Source organism: Solanum stenotomum, chromosome 2 (assembly GCF_019186545.1).
Source record: "Solanum stenotomum isolate F172 chromosome 2, ASM1918654v1, whole genome shotgun sequence".
In the NCBI taxonomy this organism is placed as follows: domain Eukaryota; kingdom Viridiplantae; phylum Streptophyta; class Magnoliopsida; order Solanales; family Solanaceae; genus Solanum; species Solanum stenotomum.
In genome coordinates, this window is record NC_064283.1 from 2,715,294 (window position 1) to 2,735,383 (window position 20,090).

The following is a 20,090-nucleotide window of genomic DNA, read 5'->3' on the forward strand; positions in this document are numbered from 1 at the left end:
CAAGAAATGGGCATGGACATATTTTTCTTTTTTAATTAATTAAATATATTACTTGAGTCGGAGTAATATAGATTCAAATTTTATCTCTCTCACTTGTTTGCTGTGATTTTAGAGAAGAGAAAAAAGGTATTTGTTAACGTAGGTAGACTAATTGAGTGAAGAACCTTTTTTTGATCGTGTCGTGAAGTGAAGCGAAATTATATAAAAAAAAATTCAATCCCAACTAGCTTCAATTTAGTTAAATAGATCAAACAGTGATATTGATCGTTTATCCATTCATGATCGCTGACCAATCTACTAACCTATCAAATATTGATCAAGGTTATTTTCAATCTCTTTCTTAGTCATTTATCAATTCATTATTGGTAATAAGCTTCCTTTTCAATTGGTCAATTTCTTAATTCGGAGAAAATTAAGAAAAAGGAAACGATGGTCATTTCATGCATCTAATCTCTTTTTGATCATTAGTCCTTCCATTTCATTAAAGAAAAAGGAAATCTTTCTACACTCTCTTTGACCATTAGTCCTTTCGTCTCATTTTATGTGACACTTATATTTAATCTGTTCTAATAAGAATATTATTTTATTATAATTAAAACTAATTTAATTTGACAAAATTTCTTTTATCCTTGATAAAACGATTTAAGTCAATCGATATCACATAAACTAAAACAGGTAAAATATTTCTTTTTGGACCATTAATATTAGTATTATTTCGTTATTCCATTGGTCAAACAACACTATACAAAAGAACAAGACATGTAACTGAATTGACAAACTTTTTTCTACTTTATTTCTTTTGCCTTTTGAAGTAATTATTAATACCAAAGTATAATCATATTTTTGTTTGACGATTAGGAGTCCGTTATGTTACATCAAAGTACATAAAATAATAATGGACCAAACATCATTGAAAAAAAAGGCCAAACACATATGCAATCCATCTAACTTGCCCTCATTTTTCATTTTGGCACTCCAACTTAGCCTTGTTCCATTTTAACCCTTAAACTCCATTTTTTATGTACCATTTTAACACGAAATACTATTTTTATGATTTCTTTATTTTTATATATACTAGTATACGTGCCCACGCGTTGCACGGATATTTAAATTAAAAATAAGTGATAAAATTTACTATGTACTTTGTAGTGTATTATTAATACACAATTTAATACTTATATTATTAAAATTAAAATATTATGTTTATAGTTATAATTAGCTACATTTTTGGTTTTTAAATATGTTTTGCTGAAATTTTAATAAATATAATATTAATTTTTTTGTTTATTTTAGTTTGATTAAAAAAAAATTACTTTATGTGTTTTTACATGTTTGATCTATTATTTTTAATTATGGTTAATTGAAATAATATTATATCCTTGTTAGTAAGTTTTAAAATCTAACTTTCACATGAAATGATTAAATATCAAATTGTAGGCACGATATTTAAATTTTTAAATTTTATCTTTCTATTTTTGTAAAACTCATATATCGATTACATGATATTTTCTAAAGATCATCTAAATATAGTAATATTTTATTACTAAATAATGTTTACATTTTCAAAACAATTTCATAAAACACATTGAATAGAAAAGTTATATAAAAAGGTTAATCCTATAAGATGTAGTTGTTATTGAAAGAAAAAATCATTAAAAAGAGAGGCAAATCAGTGAGGAAAAAAAGTTATTGTATATGTATTTTTCACAATTTACAATCAAATATAATTTGTAGTTACATTATCAGTTATATTTTTCAAATTTATTAATTTTATTGTCTAACATGTATTCTAACAATTGACATATTTTCATAAATCAAGTATAAAGAAGCATGAAATTTTTTAACATACTTTAAATAAAAATTACATATCAAAAAAATATTCATAAGTTTTTTTTCTTTCATATATGAATTTTCAATCAAAAGAATCACAAATTAAAATTGAAATACATAACTAAAGAAAACTAATAAATTTCATCACCCCATAACCAAAAAGAACATTCATCATGTGTTTATCTACATAATCCAACTATTTTACAATGAATCTCCTTCACTAATGGAGGAGTAACATATCTTACTTTGTTATTAAAAATAGTCATAAATCATACGTTACAAAAATTAAAAACACAACTATTTTTATTTATATATAACATAAATAGAAAAAATAAGGCCAAACACGATTTCTTTTTAAAAATAAACAAATTTACATTCCTAAATTTTAGGCCTACAAATATTGTAAAATGAAAAAGATAAATATGAATTGTAGAAGAATCCATCGTATATGAGAGCAGTTATTTCAGCCACATATTTAAACATAGTTAGTTAATTATTATTTTTGTTCCTCTTTTGATGTTATCTTCTTCTTTTTCTTTGTTTAAAATTGAAAAATATCCTTTTCCTTTTAAAAGATTTTTAGATTTAAAATACTTAGATTTTTAATATTTTAAAAAAAGACTCCATCGTGTGTATGTGGAGTAATTAATTTAGCTATGTATTTAAATATAGTTAGTTAGCATTTTTTTTGTAACTGTTATGATTAATGATTTTATCTTATTCATTTTTTGTTTAAATTAAAAAGTATCCCTATCTTCTAAAATATTTTTAGTTTTTAGTTTCATATTTAAAATTTATTTTTTTAATTAAATATAAATTATGTGTTAAAAGACTCCATTAGTTATTTTAGCCACATATAATATTTTATTTTTCCTTTTCTAATTTATCTTCTTCTTTTTTTATAGAATTAAAAAGTAGTCTTATCCTTCAAAAATATCTTCCAATTTTAAATATTTTTTATTTTTAATTTCAGAAATTTAAATTGATATTTTGAATTCAATATTTTCAAATATTTATGGTAAATCTCAGATGAAAAAAGAGCACTTATCTTTCTCTATTTTTAAAAAATATTATCTATAAAATATTTATTATTTTTAATGTTACCTTTAAAATATTTAAAATTCAAAATATTTTTACTATTTAAAAAATTAAAAATATTTATGTATATTTACGGTAAAGTTTATTATTCAAATCATGCATAGTGACAAGTATGTATGACAATAAGAGATCTTCCTTTGTTATAATTCTTTATGTCATTAACTGTGATATTCACACAATATTGAGCAAAAACTAACCATTTGTTATAGGGCCTTACAAATGGAGAGATTTATATAATCATTGATACAACCAAATATCATATTAGGTGCATGAAAGTGAAATGGAACATATCACTTTCATTGTCATAAATATAAATTACCATTAAAATATTTTTTTAATCAATGTCGGTTTTTTAAATAGTTTTATTAATTAGATATAAATTTTGTTTTAAAAGACTTCATCATGAGTGGAGTATTTATTATAGCCACATATTTATAATTAGCTAGTTAATATTTTATTATTCCTTTTCTGATTTTATATTCTTCTTCCTTTTTTTTTTGTTTAAAATTAAAAAGTATTTTTTTATCTTTTAAATAGATATATTCAGTTTTAAATATTTCATATTTTAAATTAATAGTTTAATTCAATATAATAATGATTCAATTTTATGATAAATCTCAGATAAAAAAAGAACTTACCTATAAATCCCTTATTTGTGGATTCATTTTAATATTCATAAACTATAAAAATAAAAATAAATTATAATAATGATTCAATTTCTATCTCCCGAATATCAACGCTAATTCATAAGCCATCAATTTTGCTTAAATGAATTATTTTATTGCAAATTGCAATGTTAATGACATAAATCAAACATTCAATAAAAAAATAAATGACATATTTTTCCTCCTTTGTAAATCATCTGCAATGAAATGAGGAAAAATACGAAAGAAAGTTCATAAGCCATAAATTATGCTTAAAATGAATTAATTTAATCAATTTGGTTCAATTTTTGATTCAGATAAAATATATCTAAGATCTCCATATACAACATATTCTCTTGATAAAAAAAGAAATAAATACTTTAAAAACTGGTCAATATTGTCAATCCTACACTCTTGGCTTGGCAATAAGTAAAATGGAAGTTGATCTTTGAAGATTAGGTTGAACTAAAGTTTCATCATAATGGCCTGAAATGCAAAAATTGGCATGATCATCCGGCTCCCAACAAACAATAAGGCTTTGGATTTTTGTTTGAATGTGATTTTTGTTTTACACATTTTTGATGAATTGGTTTAAAAAGGTGTGGATGATGTAGTTTAAGTAGTATTTTTTTTAAAGATGTGGGTTAGGAAGTTTAGACGTTTTTTAAGGGATAAAATTAGTTAATAGTTGAAATTCAAATTTGAAATTGATTATTTAATGGATGTGGGTTCTTTTCATTTTATTATTTTTGGATTGAAAGTTTTTTCTTTATATTATTAACTGAGGTGTGTTATATGGATATAATTTAATATAAAATGAAAAAAAAACACAACCCCATTTAACGTAATCAGATCCACAACTTTAACTTATTTTTATAAAAAAAAATTTATAATCAGTTTTTAAGTTTTTATTTTTTGATTATTAATTTAAAATAAATTTATAAAAAAATAAAAATAACTGAGGTGCGTTATATGATTATTAATTTAAAATAAACTCATGATCGTTGATCAGTCTACTAATCTATCGAATATAAATTAAGGTTATTTTCATTCTCTTTCTTAGTCATTTATCAATTCAATATAGGTAATAAACTTTCTTTTCAATTGGTCAATTTCTTAATTCGAAGAAAATAAAGAAAAAGGAAAACGATGGTCATTTCCTTCATCTAAATCTTCTCTATACACTCTCTACCATTAGTTTTTCCATCTCATTTTATGTAATCTAACAAGAATAATAGTTTGTTATAATTAAAACTAACTCTAATTTAAAAAAAAAAAATTTATCCTTAATAAAATGATTTAAGTCAATCGATATCACATAAATTAAGATAGATGTAAAAATTCTGTTTGGACCATTATTATTATTATTTCGTTATTCCATTGGTCAAACAACACTATACAAAAGAATAAGACATGTAACCGAATGACAAACTTTTTTCTACTTTATTTCTTTTGCCTTTTGAAGTAATTACTAATACCAAAGTATAATCATACTTTTGTTTGACGATTAGGAGTCCGTCAAAGTAGCTAAAATAATAATGGACCAAACATCAAGTATTAAAAAAAACATATTATGTAGGGACATGTAGATAATAGAAAAGCATTTAGAGGTCTTACTTTAGTTTGTGTTGGTTGTTTAGTGCATAAGATAAAAGGTTGGATATTTATAATTAAATGTGAGACTGAATTCATAATACTTTATTAGGTTCATGGGATAAGGTGAGATGCCAAATCTAACCAAGTGTTATTTTATTTTGCCTTTCAAATAGAATAAATTAGTGTAAGGATTATAATCACAAAATATACTAGTCCGTGAATGAAACAAATCAATGTTTGATATGCAGTAAAAGTATAAATAGCTTAGAACAAAATTTTAGTTTCGCTTTATCTCTTTTTGATTACTAATCGTGATATAACTTAAATGACAATGTTAGAGCTCAGTACTATATTATGCATGTCAAATCATATAATAATAGTATCAGGATTAATTATTCTAACATAAAACAATGAAAATGACAAGAATATTCATGAGATTCTTCAAACTTTTTTTCTACTAATAAGTAAAGTGGAAAGTATTTTTATAAATAAACAACCTTTTAGAAATTATATTAGACATGTCTTTTTTAAAACGACAAATTAAATCGTCAATTAAAATTAACAAATGTTAGCATAACCAATCTTCTAACTAGAAAATCCCTTAGTGGTTTTCTTCTTGTGCGTGTATATGACTCATTGACAAATGACACATAACATTAGAGCAAAAATTGAGTGATTAAGAAAGGTGATAAGACGACATGGTCAATTCATGAAAAACAACTATCCAAAATTTTCAAAATTGAATCTTTTTTATATATTATTAATTATTAATTGGAAGGCATTTAGAGGTCTTACTTTTGTGTTGGTTGTTTGGTTCATAGATAATGGTTGGATATTCTATAATTAATTTAAGAATGAATTCATAATACTTTATTTGATTCCTATGATAAGGTGGGATATTAAATCTGAGCAAGTGTTATTTTATTTTACCTTTCAAACGAAATAAATTAGTTTAACGGTTATAATCACGAAACATCTTAGTTCGTAAATCAAAGTGATCTAATGTTTAGTATATTGGTGAAAGTAGTCTTGGGACAAACATTTGGTTCACTTTTATCCCCTTTTTATTACTAAAAAATTGTGGTATAACTTAAATGACAACGTCGGGATTATATTACGCTTATCAGATCATAGAATAATAGTATTGAGATTACTTATTTTTACCCAAAATAATGAAAATTATAATAAAACTATCCCTAGGATCCTTCAAAACTCTTTTTTCTACTAAATAAAATAGAAAGTATTTTTATAAATAAACAACCTCTTAAATATTATACAATACATCTCTTGTTTATGACATATACTAAATCATTAATCATAACTTATCTTGACTCATTGACATTATAGCAAAAATTGAGAGATTATGAAAGGTGATAAGCCCACATGGTCAATTCAAAAACAACTATCCCTCATTTTCAGAATTGGATCTTTTATTAATAATGAATCACCAACTTTTTTTCTTTTTTTGTTCAATTGGTGTCAAGAAGCAATGAACTATCCAATAATTTATTTGTGGATGAAAAATAGACCAATATATAGTTACTTTTGGTAAACAAGTGATTTTATTGGTTGTGTCGTGTCATTTTGTTATGCAAAAACTCTTTTTGTTATTACTATTTTTTCGTGTAAATAAGTTAAAGTTTCTTCCTTTCCCCATCCCAACCCCCACCCCACCCTACCCCACCAAACCCCTTTTTTTCACTTTGAAAAATTGATAAGCCTTTAGCACCGTCAATTACATCTTTTTTGGCAGTATCTAGACAAGTGGTCGTATAGACATAAAATTTGTGAAATTTTTAAATTAACATTATATTTAAACATAAGTGCAAATTAAAATTATTTATAAATTTTTATGAGTAATTTTATATGAAAACAATTTACTTATTCATGGCCAGAGAGGGGACAAACATCTAATCACAGCTACCAAACAAAAATTAGATGATTTTGACATGAGTTTCCTTTTTATCTTCACCTACTTTCTAATTTTTTTTCTCTTAAATTTCTTCAAATAAGTGTGATCCATAATTATATAATTCCACTTCCTTGAAAAGTGGCAGGGAACATATTTTAAGTATTTAAAAAGTATCAAAATATCATTTCAAATTATAGTATTTGGAATATTTTAGAGTGAACGATGATTTTCACTAATCTTTTTTATTTCAAGTGAAGCTCATATTCAAACAATTTAACCTTTCAAATAATGAGTTTACTTTTACACTCTGTTTGGATCATTGTTATCTATTGTTTCATAATGTATTGTATTGTATTGTATTGTATGGTAGATACAATATTTGGCTAGACTGTATTGTTTGTTGATGTTTAATAACATTTTTATTGTTTGATTTGATTGTATCGTACTGTATTGTAATTTATAAATTTACTAAAATATTCCTAATTATTCTAGGGTAGGAGGTTTGACTAGAATTAAATAATATAGGGTAAATGGTAAAAAAGTATTATGAAATATTATGCCAGGATATAATTGGAAAAAGAAATTAAGTAACAATGGGAACACATCAAATCAGTTGTTCCATAAAATGGAAGTTTTCATTGTTACGTAACAACGAAATTTAACAATACAATACAATACATTTTAAGTAACAATCAAAACAAACATTGTAGGTATGGTAACGATACAATACAATACAATGAGTAACAATGATCCAAACATAATGTTAACCTAATACTAATTTTTTCTAACGCTAACCAAATATTATCTACATCCTTAACTATATTATTAAGTTTGAATAACTAACTAGGTCTAGATCACAAATAGAACACTACGACGTTTTATTTGGTTCAATAATATCAGTTGAATTAGTCTTATTTGTCATGTCTAATATATTGATCCTTATGGAGTCATCATAGTTCACAACAAACTCTCTCAATTAAAATAATTATAAGACGTGAAAGGTCTTTTACAATTACTATAACTATGATCTATACGTTAATCTTTAAACATGAAATTCGCGTTATACAACAACATATCCAATATAATTTTATGAGCGCGGAAAAATGGCATCAGCCAAGCGCATAAGCACATTGCGTAATCAAAGTGAATGTCTGGCCAAGCCGGATTTCTCAAGGCTAAAAAATTAAAAGGTAAAAGGAACCTTCTTAGAAGTACCCGCCATTGCTGACTCAGATTACTGTACCAAATTGGGTCCACACGCCTAATACACCCTTCATGTGATCAGACCAATCACAGTGCTCCACGTTTGAATTCTCAAAATAAAATAATATCAAGTCGGATAAAATAGGATGAAATAAAATAAAATTATGAAATATTTCATTATTCAGTGTACCAAAGATCAAGGTCAAAATCAAAGCCAAAAAATTCACAAATTTAATATTTTCTCCGTCTCATTTTATGTCACATCTCCTTTTTGCTTTTACACTCTTTATTTATTAATGACTTGTTTTTTAAATCATAAGTATCAATTATTTTTCTTTCAAGGTTAAATTCCATATTGTCCGATTTCTTATCCTAGTGTCTACAGTATTGAGGTTGGCTAAATTCGAATGGACAAAAAGTTTAGGTTAAATATTTTCTAACGGAGTTCGAATTCAAAATTTATGATTTAAGAGTAAAGAACACCTAAGGTTAGGTGACCTAGCGGTCAATGAAATGGTCAAGTTCTTAGGTTCAAAACTCAGGAGAGATAAAAAAACACTAGGCAATTCTTTCCATTCATCCTAACTTGGATGAACAGAGTTACCTGATACTTGTTGTTGATATGCAATGATAAATATTTTATGAAAATTGATCCGAACACCACGATCATAAAGTCTCCAAGTTAGATGTGTAAGCTAGGAGAGTGGTAGTAGTAGATAGTGGTAACTGTGAGGGTGAACAACTAACTGACCTTGGTCACACTAACAAATCCCACTACAGACCCCTATAAAGCTTCCCATTAGTAGTGAAGCAAAAATCAAACAAATTACTTACAACTCAAATAGAAAGTGTAGAGAGAGAAAGTCATCAAGAAAGGTTAGATTTTTAGATTTCTTGCTTATTTTTACCCATAATTATGTTCTTGTTACTCAATTATGTAGCTTTCTCTTTTTGTTTTTTTTACTTAAAAAGTTTCATATTGATGGATAATGTTGTTTGTTTCTTCATTTGTCTTCTTTTTTTTTGGTGTTCAATTGTGATTTTGCTTGTCCAATTCTTCAAGGAATTCTGAATTTTCCATGTTGAATTGCTTTTGCCCTCTTGTTGATCATTGTTTTGTGGATTTTTTTGTTCTTGTTTTCGCGGTGATCATGTCTGTTCTAATGATTGTTGTTTTGATGGTTTTCCAATTATGTGTATATGATATCCAGTTTGAGATTTTGAAGGTTTAGTTCAAGTCAAGGCTTAGTCAATGGGCTAATGTTGGATGCTGTTTTAGTTATCATTTGAAGTTGATGAAACCATCGTATTGTTTCGTTGTAGTTTCTGTTCTGTTACTGGTACTATCTGTTGTTTTTGGTATTATATATTGTTTCTTGTTCTTTTTCTGGAATGGTTTGACTGTTTTTCCTTCTGCTGTTATTGTTATTATCTGTTGTTTCTTGTACTTCTGTTACTTCGTTTTCTGGAATGTTTTGACTGTTTTTCCTTCTGCTGTTTTTGTTATTATGTGTTGTTTCTTGTACTTCCGTTACTTCTTTTTCTAGAATGCTTTGGACTGTTTTTCCTTGAGCCAAGGGTCTATCCGAAACAATATCGGAAACAATCTCTCTACCTCTGAAGTAAGGGTAAGGTCTTCATACACCACTACACTGAATATGTTGTTGTTGTTAAAGTTGGTGAAAGTTACCTCTGAAAATAAACAGGCTGATTTCTTAATTGGTGAAGTTTACAGCCTAGATATCTATCCATTTAGAGTTATCATCATTAGTTTCTAATTTTGTTCAAACATTTTCCGATGAATCTGGTAAGTTAATTGAGTGGGCTGATTGAAATGACTTTGAGCTTTTGGTTAATTTCCTTTACATGGCACTTATTAACATGTTTGATGATCAAGAATTGATCAAACTTGTTCAGCTTTATGTCTTCAATGACACTTTAACTCTGCTCTTCTGTATTTACCGTTACACTTAAGTTTTACAGTAATCTATCTTTAGATTATGAAGCACATTCGATATGTCCGCCTAGATTTATATTTTCTTTAAAATAAAAATTAGAGGGTAATTAAAAGTTATATCTGATAAATCTGTTGAATGATCTTTTGGATTTTTCTTCTTCTTTAATGATTGTTGTTATACAGAAAGTTGTTGCGGAATTTAAGTCCTGGTTATGTGGTAGCTGTCATTGTTTGTGCCTTTGTCTTATTTACTCTCTTTCTCTGATTTAACAGAGAAGTAGATCGGACCGCTAGCTTTTCCGGCTTTGATCTATTTCATCATCTGTCTACCATGCGTCCTCTGTCTCCGTCAGCTCCACCTCCAGGTTGGATGAGTTCCTATGGGACTGATGAAGAAATCTTTTTGGTCCTCAACCAGATTAACCGTGGATCGCCCATCCCTGATGATTTGATTGAGGATAATCCCTATAAGTATGATCCTTCAAATTTGCCAGGTAAACATCAAGTTTAATTATTGGTTTACTGTCCATTCATCAATCAAATGATGTTCGTAGATTCTGTGTTAAAAAACTGCTGTCCTGTTTGCAGAAGAGTTTGTTTTATCGCCTAATCTGTGTTCAAATGGCTGTATCCAATTAGGAAATCTGAAACTTGATTTGCTTTTAAAGGAAGGAGTATAGGGATCTTAATTAACGCCTAATTTCATTTACTATTCCTTTGATAGAGCATGTTGAGAAAAGGATAAAATGTGTTGGATTGAAGTCGATTGTGAAGTACCAGATCGCGATCTTTAGTACTTCAGTGTGTTTGATAGAAAATGTGGCTTTATGAACCTTTAAAAGACAACCTTCTATTTCAAGATGATAAATTAATGGAGCTTGTTGAGAAAAGGATAAAACATGTTGGATTGAAGTCGATGGTAAAGTACTAGACCAGCGATCTTTAATACTTCTAAGAGTGTTTGATAGAAAATGTGACTTTATGAACCTTTAACAGACAACCTTCTATTTCAAGATGATAAATTAATAATGTAAAGTAATAGAACAACAACCTTCGGAGGTGTTATTTAGAATAAGTTCTGGGCATTGAAACTGATCTAGCTAAGTAGTTGGTCATAGCAGAAGACAGGTCTTGTATCACTATTTCCCTCATGTTTCTTTCTGCAGAACAAATGTATAACACAAAACCACTTCGGACTTTAGATAGGAGGGTGTGGAGTTAGCTATTAGGGTAGAAGGCTAGTAGGCAGTGGAATGTTGTCTTGATGCTCGAAGATTTAGGCTTGTTGGTGTCTATTGTAGTACTAGTCGTATTCTTGTAGTTCTTGCCTTTGATATTTATCATCATGTGTTGTTTATTGTGTTTCGATTATCACATTATTTTGTTGTTGTTATTGTTTTTTTCTTGTAGGCTATGCACTGCTTTCCTTATTAATTGCTATGCTTGCTTCACTCTTTTCTTCTTCTTTTACTTGGATTTGTTGCACTTAAGCCGAGAGTCTTTCGGAAACAACCTCTCTACCTCCACAGGGTAGTGGTAAGGTCTGCGTACACTCTACTCTCCCCAAACCCCACTTGTAGGATTTCACTACGTATGTTGTTGCACTTCGGACTCTTAACATTATTCTTTTTGGATATATTTATCATTTATTCTTTTCACCTGATATCATTCTCCTCCTTTTAGCAACAGGAGGAAAACGGTGGTGGTTAGATAAATATAATATGTTTTCCCTCTCTTGTTTTAGATTGTTGAGTACACATGTTTTCTGTCTCTCTTCTTTTACATTGTTGACAAAATGGTTCGTATTTTTTTTGGTGATTGCATTTTATAATCAATTTACTTTGAGGCAGCTTTCATCTGTTTTCTTACTAACCATTCATGATACACATAGATGGAGCATGGTTCCTAGTAAGAAAAACTGAGGAAAAATCGACGGAATATGGACTCTGGAGAGTAAAAGATTCAGCCTGTGAAATATTTGCAAATTCTGACATCAGTGGTTGGAGAACCACTTTTGAATTCTTTCTAGTCCAAGCCTCTATCGAACAGAAAACTGTCTGTATAATGCATGAGTATAAAGTAACACCGAAAGGGCAGCATGATCTGACCAAGTCACAGGTAATCTTTAGTCTTTACTACCATCTTTCCTATATTCCAATCTTTACGCAGATGAACTAATGGTTTGGTTGAATATTTTGCAGGACGAAGTACGTCACCTATTGGGATATGTTATCTTGATCCCATCAGTTAACCCCGACACTAGCGGTAATGATGGGCAACGTTCAATTGCTGAACCCCAGGTTGATGCTCCTTCTTCTCCTTTCTCACTAGTACTTCCATCCTGCTAATATCCAACTAGCTTTAACATAGTTTTGTTGTTATATGGTTGTGTATGTCGGTGTAGATTGTCTTGTGGGGAATAACAAAGTCATTGGCCAAGTTCTGAATAAGCTTCATGAGTTCAACTCTATATTCCTGTTTTTCATCTTTGTGGTTTAGAAATGTCTCGGATTTGTTTTGAATATTCAGGATATTGTACCTAGATGACTATTGTGCATTAGTTAATGATAAGAAAATCATTTTAATTGCACAATTTTGTGATCGAACGAGTTGTAGTTCACATACTTGGGTCTTAATTTCAGATTCGCTCCATGTGGTATACTAATGTGTTTGTATGCTGTCACCAAAACCATCTAATGACTGCGGAAGTTTTTTCAGGTAAACAGACAGATAGAAGGGGCTGGGTCATCACTTGTTGACAAATCGATAGATCAGTTTGTTGATGATAAAGAAGCTGAGATAGATTGCATTATACGAGGGGACTACCTGGAATTGGATGATCTTATTGATGGAGCATCACATGATTCGTCTAGTTCGGAGAATACAAGTCGCCAGAGCTTTGCATCTGATGAATTTTTCAACTCTCGGGCACTTCTTGCAGAACTGGATGATGAGAAGAAGGAAGATTTGAGTGGAAAAGGTTCGACCAGCAATCATTCCATAATGATGTGTCAAATAGCAAATGATGTAGTTGTGCAGCCTGGACCTTTAGGTAAGTAAACGTCTTCGCCCTCAACTTCTATAGTATTCATAAAACACTCAATTGTGATGAACTTGTTCAACAATCTATCTTTTAGCCAATTATCATGAAGAACTAATTCGTTCGAATCATGAACACCAAATTGAAAGAGATTTGACATTTGGAAGAAACACATGAATGTTTAGAGTAAAACTTATTCTTTGATTCATCTGGACATTGGAATAATGAAAACTGTCTCGTCTTCTTTTTACCGCGAGAGAGTGGGAACATAAAAGAAAGAATCACTACAGGGTATTGTACTTTACTATGCCAGCATATAGTTTTTTCTTGGGAAGTACACAACAAAACAGGATTGTGCTTGGCCTACTTGTAATAGTCTGTTGTGCTTGGCGTCGATTTTTTTCTTGTAATCACTGACTGAATGTGCCACTCTTCCTTCATTATTCTACTTGTATTGCGCGCATCCAATTCTACTATTTCTCTTAAACCTCTATACGGCATTGCTTGGCAGGGTTTCTAATCAAAGGGAGTGACGCTAAAGCCAAAGAAACTCAACAAGCTCTTGATAATGACAAATCCAAATGTCAAGATCAGGCTGCTAAGAAGCTGAAGGCTGAGCGTACGGATGAAGGTCCATCACATGCTCGTAGAGCGACAACATCTTCCAGCAGCAGCAACAGCAGCAGTGATGAACCTGGACGTGCAGCTAGAAGGGAGGCGAAACGTTCGAAGAAGCTCATGAAGTTCCTGTGTTTTATGCCTTTCTAGTTTCTAGATCCTTGCTGTTACAACTTTCACTAGTAGTTGATGAACACATGCAAGCAGCCTAGAACAGTAGTTTAACCAAAAAAAAAAAAAAAAAGGAATTTAACCAAAAAAAAAAAAAAAAAAAAGAGGAGAAGGTGGGTGTGTATTTGATATTTTATGCATTAGACCAAATTTTAAGCTTTATGATAAGTTTAAGATTTAGAATAGGAAAGTAATTCTCTTTAATACAGATGAAAAATTGGAACATTACTCATTTGTAATATTAAGAGACCAGCATTAGAGTACTTTTTATAATTTTATAGCTCTTCAAATGGTTTTCTTTTTCTCCTGAATTCCCTCTTGGTGTCTGGTGGTGCATTGGAGCCGGACAAACTCTGGATTCGCACACAAAAAAAGAGTAAAATGTTCCTTGACAAGGAGCGATTGCATAGTCGGGACTCGAACCCGAGACTTCTAAATAGTTGCCCTTCACCCCAATTTTTGTTGGTTTCAAATGATTACTAGTTTATTGGTTGCTAATACCAAAAATATATTATGATAGGCTATTCAAGATTTTGAGTTGTAGTCCATTGATTAAGAGCCCGTTTGGATTGACTTAAAAAAAGTACTCCCTCCGTTTCAAAAAGAGTGACCTGGTTTGACTTGACACGAAGTTTTAGAAAATAAAAGACTTTTGAATCTTGTGGTCCTAAATTAAAGTTATGTCAAATGTACTAAATTGCCCTTCAATCTGTGGCTTTAAACATGCCACGTGGAAAGCTGAAATTAAAATGTTACCAAAAAAGGAAAGAGGTCATTCTTTTTGAAACAGACTAAAAAGGAAAGGAGGTCATTCTTTTTGAAACGGAGGGAGTAGCTTTTAAGTCAAAAATAAAAAGTCAAACTGAAATGATTTTTAAGTCAAAAAATAAAAAGTAGGAGGAGACTTACTTTTGATTTCTGACTTATTTTAAGTTATTTTTTACCTTGTCAAACACTTCGTAACTTATTTTAAGTCATTTTTGACTTATTTTAAGTTATTTTTTACCTTGTCAAATACTTCGTAACTTATTTTAAGTCATTTTTGACTTATTTTAAGTTATATTTTATATTTGCCAAACACTTTCAAAAGTCAAAAACTGACTTAAAAATAAGTTTGACCGACTTTTAAGTCAAAAATAAAAAGTCAAACTGAAATGACTTTTAAGTCAAAAAATAAAAAGTAGGGGGAGACCTACTTTTGGTTTCTGACTTATTTTAAGTCATTTTTTACCTTGCCAAACACTTTGTAACTTATTTTAAGTTATTTTTTATATTTGTCAAACACTTCTAGAAATTAAAAACTGACTTAAAAGTAAGTTCAACCAACTTTTAAGTCAATCCAAATGGGCTCTAAGTGTTCTTGTCAAGGAATTGGGACTGGACAGGTTAAATGTGGGCCGGACCCAAACATCCAAGTTAAAGGGATGGACAAAGTTAGGTAAGGCCCACTAGAAACCTAGATTTTTAGCAATTCAATAACAAAGTTAGGCAAGGCCCACTAGAAACCTAGATTTTTAGCAATCCAATAACGTGGTGGAAGTCATTAGTTCGAGTTTGCTCATTAAACCCAATATGAGTTTTTCTAGTTGGATTTGCTCCCATCATCATTCAATGATAGTGGATAAGAGGCTCCTGAGATTGACGTGCGGAGACATGATTGACTATATTTTTCTGAGTGAACTCCAAGCAATATGAAACATATGGATATAAGTTATGCCTTGGCATGAAAGACAATTTTGCCAACGAACAAGGAAACAATAAGTAATGCAAGATTGTTCGATTTTGGTCTAGGAGCTAGGATGAACACTGGGGGCATGCTTAATACATGACCTAATGAGCCGACTAATTCCTCTACGGCTCTCCCCGTTGCTTCCCCTTCTCTCTTTCATATTTTCACCTAGCGTTAGTAAGTCTGTCTAACGAACCTGTATAAAAATATCAGTCATTAATACCTTCTTTAAGTATTTTTTGAACTAATTCCATATCAATTTAGAGCTGCTTATTTCTCCTGTCATGATAATCTTGTTTAAAATAAGTAAAACTAGAAACGACGAGACAAAGCAGGTCAATAAACAAATAGTTGCCCTTAATTATACTCATAATAATAAACAATAATTAACCAAAAAGAATCACATGATCTTGTGAGTGACATTTAATTAGTCATTATAAAATGGGAAAAAATGAAAGGTTTGGGTTTACTAAAATAATGTTTATAAAATAAACTTTATCAACTTGTGATAATATTATCTATTGTTCATCTGCCCACTTGAGAAAATATTTCAAGTACGCTAATTATGTTTTAGTAGCAAGACGTAATAGGATAATCGAAATGCTTGAAATTAATATGTGGACCATATTTCATTAGTTTTCAAGTGATTTTTTTTACCACTCATCAATATATAGTAATAATTAATTAAGGAAAAGTTGTATAAAATAGTATACTATTAATTCAAATTAAATGTTATAATCACAATTTCATTTAATTCTAATCCATAGCAAACACTGTCATTTGACTCTCTCTCCAAAAATCTCGCTCGCCACTCTCCCTGATCTCGCTCGTCACTCTCCCTCACCTCTCTCACTATATATACAAACACAAATGTATAAATTGTGTTTGTATAAAGCGAGAGAAAACTGTATATACAAATACATACATATCTCTTCGTCCTATACACTTATAATTATACAATACAAATCTTCCCCTGCCCGGTTCTCTTTTGTCGTTCTCTCTTTCTCGCTTAAACAAACACAAATTATACAAAATACAATGTATAATTTGTGTTTGTATAAAGCGATAGAGAGATTTGATATACAAATACAACTGTTTTAACTCGATTCAATTGTATACAAATTCAAATTTTATGTAGATATACAAACACAAAGTACATATACATATACAAACCAATTTTCATAGACACAGATGTCAGATTTATACAAATCAGATGCCTGCGATTTTATACAAATCAAAGCTCCCTGCAATTTTTGTATAGATCTGATGCTCCATAGCATATAATTTGCTATGTAGCGCAAATAACAAAATTATAATTATGAAGCGCTAATATAATTTTTATATTTTCTAAACCTAAAATTTACCCATTGATTAATATATATATATATATAGTTCAAGTCAGAGACATTAAGCTGGACTATATATTATTTACTTCCACTGATTTTGCTTTATGACTTTATGACTTTGTGTCAAATTTTGGCTTTTTAATATTAAGGTATATATTTACGAGGAAAAAATAAAAAGAAGGAATAAAACCTTTTGTTTTCAACTTTAGTGATGATTACACATGTTATGAGGAGGATATTTAACGTTTTTTTTGTTTTGTTTTAATCATCCTACGGCTACAAAAAAACGACAACTTAAATCTACGGTCAATCTATCTCCATAGTGGCGGGAAACTATGGATTAATTAATTAATGTAATTAATAATACAAAGAAAAATTCATTATTGAAAAACTTTTTGTTTGGATAATTAAGTAAGGTGAAAATAAAACAAAACTGACATATTAAGCTACTAAGGAGTCATACTTATTAAGGATGATGATGTTGGATTTTAATAAATAGTGAGAAAGAGATACAAAAGCTCTAATTTGTTTTACGATTCGTTATAAGTATTTTTTTCGTCGTTTTTTGTTATTTGAATGATTGTAAACTCTTCAGATGCACCTTAATGAAAATCTTTTTGAATTAGCGCTGCTCTTCTAAAGCAATATTTTAATGGTTATATATCATTTAGGATTCATTTTTTAAAAAAATCTTATACGCTTCTTTTTTTTGTATTTTAAAAAATTCTCATGTGATCAGCTGTTGTTGAATGTGTTCGTTGTTCAGCCTAAATTTGTAATATCTCTATTCTCGATTTTTATCATATTCAAAATTTAGAAAAAAAAAAAATCAACTTTTTTTATAACCTCCTTCAATTTATAAAAAAAGAAAAAGGTTCAAAATTCTAAAATGCCTTTTTTTATTTTTTTAAATTTCACACCCAATCAATTATACACATAAAATGAAATGAAAATGTCCATAAGTTTTTATTTTTATTTTTTATAGTACATATTATTAAATTACAAATTTAGCCAGGTGTACTTTTATTTAATTTATTTTTTGGGTAAATAAAAAATGGGATAAAGACAACACCGACGGCAGGTAGACCTCTTCTTACAGGTGGGGCCCTCACATGATTTCCCGGGCTTTCTTCTTCCGTTACTTCACACTTCTCATACGTTACTTCCTTTATTATTATTTTACTCTAATAAACTACACATTTATAGTTTGTAGTACTATTCTTTTTAGTTATAACTTTTTAAAGCAATTTTAATTACTAGCTTCTATTTTTATCTATAAAAAAATAATTAAGAGAGGAGTATTGAAAACACCCTTAATTTGGTGTGAATTATAAGTTTTATTTTTGAATTATTGATAGTTTTAAATATACTCAATTACTTGACAAACTGAACTTAAATACATTATCGATCTTGTAACATGAATGAAATATACCCCTAAATTCTTGTCAAACTTAAGGGGGTTTTCGATATTTCTTTCGATTTTTTATTAAAACCTTCATATTTCTACGTGAGTTTAAGACCACTTGATATATCATGTGGTAGATGGAGAGTTTATCTAAGTAGAGAAGCGTGTTTTGAAGATTGTCGATTGTTATAGAACTAATAATTTACGCTAAATATAAAAGTGTTTTAAATATTTTTCTAAAAAAATATTACTATAATATTCTAGTTATTTTAGAAGTCCAATAGTTTTAGCTTAGTGGCTTGGTTTTTTCTATCGAAATCAGGAAAATGTAAATAATTATAAGTCAATAAATGTGTCCTGAATAGTAAGCTAGAAGATATTTAACCCCATATAATTAGATATATCTTTTGTATAATTTAAATTTGTCAATCTCAATAATTCCTGAGTCTCATCTAGATTAACTTTTCTTCTTTCATTTAATTCCAAAATTACTCGAATCACATAAATATTTAAAGTAAACCAACATAATGCGACGATAACAACATATATAGTGAAATCTCACCAGCGAGGTTTAAAAGAAGCTAGAATGTACGTAAACTTTATCAATAGAGACTATTTTCTAGAAGGCATAATACATAAATATGCCTTTTAACTTGGCCTCATTTCACATTTATATCCTCCAACTTTGAGTGTGCACAAATAGACACTTAAACTTGTATAAAATTGAACAAGAAGACATATGAGTTCTATGTGGCATAATATACACAGGACACCATGTAGGACACAAATTGCCATGTACGATGCCACGTAGGACGTGTGTGTCTATTTGTTCAATTTTATACAAATTTGAGTGTCTACTTGTGCATATTCAAAGTTGAAGGACATAAATGCAAAATAAGGTAAAATTAAGGGCATATTTACGTATTATGCCTTTCTAAAAACACCCTGCTCAAGTGTGATAAACTCCGGTATAAAGAAGAACAATTTCCAATATTTTATACAATATGGAGTAATATATTTTTTTAAAATAGCAATCACGTGGATTAGTGATTTAAGAAAATGAAATAAACAAAGGAAAGGGGTAATTTTGTCATTTAGCATCATCACCACTTTATCCATTTTCCTCCACCAGTCAAAAAACGGTCGTCAGAGAAACTGAACAGACTTCACCCCACCCACCTTTCACCCCGCACCCCACTCCACCCCACCACCCCACTAATCAGCTACCGGTAACCGGTAACCGGCTAATTGTATTATATCATGCCGCAAAAGCGCATGATTGACGGGCCCATAACGTATACGTGGCGACTTCTTATTGGTCCATTTCAAGTCTCCGGGATTCATAGCGTTACTGCATAAAGAAACTAAAAGCAGAAAAAAAACACACACCCAAAAAACTCATTCTCTCTCTAGAAAAAAAATAATAACTAAACTGTGTTTCTTCATTCGATTAATTTCTCAATTTTCTCTTAATTTTTCTACTATTTTACCATTAAAAACCCAACTTTTTGAATTCTACAATGTGCGATCTTTCTATTTTG

At 29.3% G+C, this 20,090-nt stretch overlaps 2 protein-coding genes across 2 annotated transcripts in view; both read left to right on the forward strand.

Annotated features, from left to right (window-relative positions):
- Positions 1 to 4,993, forward strand: part of LOC125854789 (zinc finger protein GAI-ASSOCIATED FACTOR 1-like) — a 197,843-nt gene extending 192,850 nt beyond the window's left edge. The window contains exon 5 of the transcript XR_007445424.1: positions 4,984 to 4,993. The gene's annotated coding sequence lies outside the window, so the exon portion shown is untranslated. The remainder of the gene's footprint in view (positions 1 to 4,983) is intronic.
- Positions 4,994 to 9,077: 4,084 nt separating this feature from the next.
- Positions 9,078 to 14,361, forward strand: LOC125856026 (uncharacterized). Its single transcript, XM_049535629.1, has 6 exons — positions 9,078 to 9,159; positions 10,514 to 10,734; positions 12,132 to 12,358; positions 12,442 to 12,540; positions 12,959 to 13,292; positions 13,792 to 14,361. Exons 2-6 carry the CDS (start codon positions 10,572 to 10,574, stop codon positions 14,046 to 14,048), a joined length of 1,080 nt encoding a protein of 359 aa, XP_049391586.1. The 5' UTR covers positions 9,078 to 9,159; positions 10,514 to 10,571; the 3' UTR covers positions 14,049 to 14,361.
- The last annotated feature ends 5,729 nt before the right edge of the window (positions 14,362 to 20,090 follow it).

Bases quoted from the DNA above. Each gene is read 5' to 3' on its own strand.
- LOC125856026 (XM_049535629.1), top strand. From the start codon at position 10,572: ATGCGTCCTCTGTCTCCGTCAGCTCCACCTCCAGGTTGGATGAGTTCC. The intron at 12,359-12,441 runs GTAATCTTTAGT...AATATTTTGCAG, and splicing joins ATGATCTGACCAAGTCACAG to GACGAAGTACGTCACCTATT. The intron at 12,541-12,958 runs GTTGATGCTCCT...AAGTTTTTTCAG, and splicing joins GTTCAATTGCTGAACCCCAG to GTAAACAGACAGATAGAAGG.